Consider the following 5,061-nt stretch of genomic DNA (forward strand, 5'->3'; position numbering starts at 1 on the left):
TTTAATACAAGAAATGAGTTCCATGTTTAGTCGTGAATGCGTATATCACGTACTAGTAGGCCTATGTGTATGTGTGTGGGTACATTATGTGATTGTATGCGTGTATGTGTTTGAGATGAGACACATTAATTAAACACACAAACTGAACGCCCATACAGAAATGAAATGCATGGACTGTGTACAGAAGTGAATACATGGCAAACTCGCTGTATTATCTCCTTGACAATGACAGCCGCGACACGACTGAGTAATGATATTCCATCACGCCTTTCGCGCCAATTTCGCGGCACTTTAATGATGGCTAATTGCACGACATCCAGGGCGTACAAGATAAAATCCCCCTTTACGACCATTCGGGGGGATGAAGCGAACAGTTTTCAGGGTTTTCACCTGTTCGTCTCTTCAAACATTGTTAAGAGAGAAATAACATTTGTATAATCCAGCCTTTGGCAATACCCAGGAAATGGTTTGATTGCCTCCAAATCTTTGCCAGAAAGGAGAAGACGTCTTGTGTTAAGACCCCATCACTGCAATTTCGAAGGGAAATGATGACTTAAGTCAATGCGTCTTTGTTATAATGTGACTTCCCTAGGCTCCGTCACTCTGCAATGCGCCGACCACATTTTGTTTGGTTACAATATAGAATAATGTGCACCTTCTGCTGAATTGTCTTACCATGAGGTTGAACACACATGAATAATCTTGCAGCTCCTCGTTTGTGGAAATGAATATTTCCACATTTCCAGAACGTGAGACGGTAAAAAGAAAGAAGAAGAAGGGAAAAAACACCGGCGAATATGCTTTAGATTTAATTCAAATCATCAGTGTAAGAAAAAAAATCCGTACAGTGTAAAATCGTGGTGATCAAATCTTCTTTCAGAACGCAGTATGCATGCCTATTAGATTTTCGACCTTTCTACCTCAGAAAGGCATCCTTACGTAAAGTCATTCGAAAGTGAAGGAGGCGTAGATAAAAATCATATTTATGGATCCATAATTAGGCCTATGTTCTGCAGAATTCATGTCACCATTTGTCTTTTCCTGCTTAAAATTACACTGTCCGACAGCAATGGTGCACATGGAATTGATTTCAGCTTTCTTGAACTCTACAGTAGTTATCCATTACTTTTCATGTCCCTTACTCATACATTCTTTTTTTGAAAGCTAATTGACGTTTTTCGGTCAGTACTTCCTAATAGTGCAGCCTTTCTATTGGTAAAACGAGGTGTTTTCATTTATGAGTGTTTGCTGGTGTGAAAATTGAAACTCGCGCCTAATTAATCATCGTCATTTTCATCCTCAAATGGCTTGACAACAAAGGCAGAATGTGTGTATGTGATGTGAAACTAGCATCAACACTATTTAATGACCTGAATCGTTACAATGTGTTTTTATGCGCTCTCTGCACGAGTGCAGCTTGCCAGTCGTATATGATTGTACTTAAATTTATCAGATTGTTGCAGACGGCTGCGTACAAAGGAGGAGACTAAAATTCCACGCCATCATACCCTTCGCGCCCCATGCATGCACGATGGCGCCACAACGGACACAAATCATGCACTTGGCTATAAAATGAGTTTCAGAATGGATAACAACACTACTATATTGAACGGTGATATTCCTTTCTGCAGCGCACGCGGTTCCCATGGTCATGAATAATGTGGGCCTGTAAAGGATAAATATAACACATACCTCCGGGTTGCATGACAACCCATGTATCACTTACCATGGTTACATCGTGTAAAGCTGAAGATAAACATGAGCGTCCTGACATTAGGTTCACTAAGGGATACCAACCACCAACAGCTGACTGACACGTGTCGTAATTCAATTGTTTCCATGATAAATTGACACGTGGTACTAAGATGCACTCGAACCAATCCCGCTTACACTCTCTCTATATTTATTTTTCTCTTCTCTTTTCACGTGTTTTCCCTCATCCTTTTGCATTATTTCACATATTCACTCAAAGCCCACACTCTTTGTTTTCCCGAGGCCGCCATCGGAATCAAGAAAGTGCTTATGATGGCGCATGATCTTGTATTTTTCACCCATTTCCCCCATGATATTAAATTGGATTCACGATAATGTTAGTTCAAGTGTAAGTGATTTTAAGGTATCACGTCATGTATTATGTATTTTTGTAGGAAAAAAACAACTATTACAAAATAGGAAATTAAACAAACGAAACAGGTACAAGTGTAGTTAGAATTCCATCAAGTTAATCGTCTAAATATAAATTCGTGGTAATTGCGCGCAGTCATGATATAATTTTGAAACAATGAGACTATCCCAAACTTCAGTGTACAAATTTCAAAGGCACAAAAACAAAGAATAACAAGTGCAATGATTTAAAATGATAATATAAAATTACAAAAATAAATAAACATAAGCAATTGTATTGAGCAGTATACAGTCATATACATAAACATGCATCCCAGTAAATAACAGAGATTACTGAATGCAGGATACCACCACCGTGGGCAATTATTGTTGATTATGTAAGACAAGACAAGATAAGCTAAGATAAGATAAGATAAGATAAGATGAGATATAAGATAACAGATAACCATTTTCACACTTCTGTTTTCCTTGGAGTATTTGTCCCATAAAAAAAGGAACTCACGTTGAAACCTCCAAGGGGGCAAGTAACCTGCCCCCTTCTCCCCACAATCGTTGCGGCGGGCGTACCGTCCTGTGGGACATCACTTGTCAACGGCAACAACGATAATAATGGTGAACTTGACCTTTCATTTCATTTCGCAGGGTGAAACGAGAGTACACGAACAATCGGGCGGCGCGGAGGCGGGTCTTTAAGCAGACGGATCTCAACGGTGACGGCCTCGTGACACGGCGGGAATACGTCATGCGCAACGGGAACATGACGGAAGAGGAACTCGACATCCTGTTCGGAGAGTTCGACATCGACGGGGACTTCAGCCTGTCCCAAGACGAGTTCGTCAGACACGGGTTCCTCTGGGTTGCTGCCCCAGGTGGGTGATTCACTGCAGAACGGAAGGGACATTGTGAAGGGGAGGAAGTATTCATGATTATGACGATTATAGTGTGTATGTGTGTGTGTGTGTGTGTGTGTGTGTGTGTCAGTATACTGTGTGTGCGTGTGTGTGTGTGTGTGTGTGTGTGTGTGTGAATGTGTAATCAAAGTGATGAGGCAAAGTGAGCAAAGGCTCTGAACTCGTAAGCAGGAGGTCCTGCGCCCCATTTCATAAAGAATAAGGAAAAAAGTGTCATGGTAACGATAAGAATCCAGCTTCCTGATTGGCTGATGCTACGGGAAGTTGTCATTCTCTGAAGAATTGCTATCTTTACAAATTAAATGGGGTCCAGGTCAATACATGCCTACCTGTCACATGGGGTAGTAATGATATTGTCAGGGCCCCTGGCACAACCACGGAGGTGGGAAGAGCCTTTCTACTTCCCTTGTACAACCTACAGTGCCTACACTAAGAGAAGTGGCCATCAGATAAGACCACAACATCGATATTGGTAGGGTTGTTTTGATTTATTCAGAAGAGAAGCGACCTGCACTTAGAAGAGTGGTATCTTATATCTTTAAATATTATAAATACTACTCAAAAGAAGTGATTTAACTAGACTTGTATGTATAAGCTAAAGGTACATTGTTCCTTGAATACTAGAGCAGCTATGTACCTGAATCAGGGAGGTAGCCCCTCCCTATACCTGAAATTACCTGTGACTTATTTCATATTGTGCACCCAGAATGCGAGCTAGAATCCGTCCAGCGGTGCGACGACGAGTTCGTCTACCTGATACGAGCTGCCGAGCCGACCGGAAGTGCAGAGGGAGGTCAACAAAGCCGGCTGTGCCAAGCATTCCAGGTACAGTGCAATATCTTAGAGTGAAAAATTGATAATACGCCATGATCAAGTTTACTCAAAGAATTTAGCAAACAAACAAGAGAGTTCAACGTTCGTCAGAATCAAAAGTGAAAGAAAAATAACAAATTTAAAAAAAAAAGTCGTGGAAGTTGTCCCAGGAATCCGATGGCGTGATGGTTATGATAACACAATCCTTGGTAATGTGTGGTTTGTTTCATTTGTTTCATCTTATTGTTTTGACGTATATACACTCTGATAATATATGTCCCATTCGTTCATTTAGCATGTTTTCTTTTTCCTAAATCCATAATGAGGCCGATATCGAGGTCAAAATCAACCTATGACAGTGGTTTTCCATATTTTTTCTGTCATTATTGTGATGTAGTGTATGATTTGAGTTCTTTGTATTCAGTACCATAACATTATTTTAGTATTCTACACAATAGTGATAACATTATCATGAGAATAAGCATATTTTGTTTTAATATTCATATCACGTTGTATCATTTTGAATACTTTGACATGATGATTGCCATTTGTTAGTGTGCTTGGAAGGAAAAAAAAAGACATTTAATCAAATCGAGCCATGTATTGTTCCTCCCTGCAGACATACTATGACTGCATCAAACACGAGCAGGTGTCATGTGACATGACGGCCTACTCACAGGCCGTGCTCGATCTCGTTATCACCTACCGCACCGTCCACTTCTGCCCCGACCTCGATCCCATGCCCGTCCTCTCCCTCCCCAGCCCTGACGACGAAGGGGCAGATGCTGGTGACGGGGACAACGTCGCGGCCAACATCGCCACACCGGTGGAAGTTCCCGCCGACCTGTCGGAATTCATTTCGTCAGACCAGGAACACGACGCCGATGACGATTTCTTGGTGGAGTACAGACCGAAAAGGGCTGATACCGAAGGTAAATCATGCATGTACCATCATGAACGCGTGTACTATACCTGCATTGGTGTACATCTGTTGGTGCACCTTATCATGGATAAGACTCTATCGACGCATATCTAAAAGGATGGTATAGTTTTGGTTGAGATGGGGAATTCAGATTTAAACTTTTTGTGAGAAAATTGGAAACCACGTGTTAAGAGCATACAATTCTATGAGGAATTCAAAGTTTGTTTGATGAAAATCGGTTTGAAATGGCTGAGATACATTGTATCAAAACCCAAAGTAAAACAAAGTGGT

The 5,061-nt window shown here is 41.1% G+C and overlaps 1 protein-coding gene across 1 annotated transcript; it reads left to right on the plus strand.

The window, feature by feature from the left end:
- Positions 1–2,766: 2,766 nt before the first annotated feature.
- LOC139715178 (uncharacterized) lies at positions 2,767–4,780 on the plus strand (the record flags this gene model as incomplete). The annotated part of the gene is made up of 3 exons (XM_071626775.1): positions 2,767–2,993; positions 3,742–3,860; positions 4,468–4,780. Coding segments are annotated over 3 exons (659 nt in total), but the record flags the coding sequence as incomplete, so codon positions are not given.
- Between the last annotated feature and the right edge of the window lie 281 nt (positions 4,781–5,061).

The sequence above is a fragment of the Diadema antillarum genome, unplaced genomic scaffold (assembly GCF_040938485.1).
Source record: "Diadema antillarum isolate AM-2024a unplaced genomic scaffold, OU_Dant_1.0 seq00003013_RagTag, whole genome shotgun sequence".
Lineage (NCBI taxonomy): Eukaryota > Metazoa > Echinodermata > Echinoidea > Diadematoida > Diadematidae > Diadema > Diadema antillarum.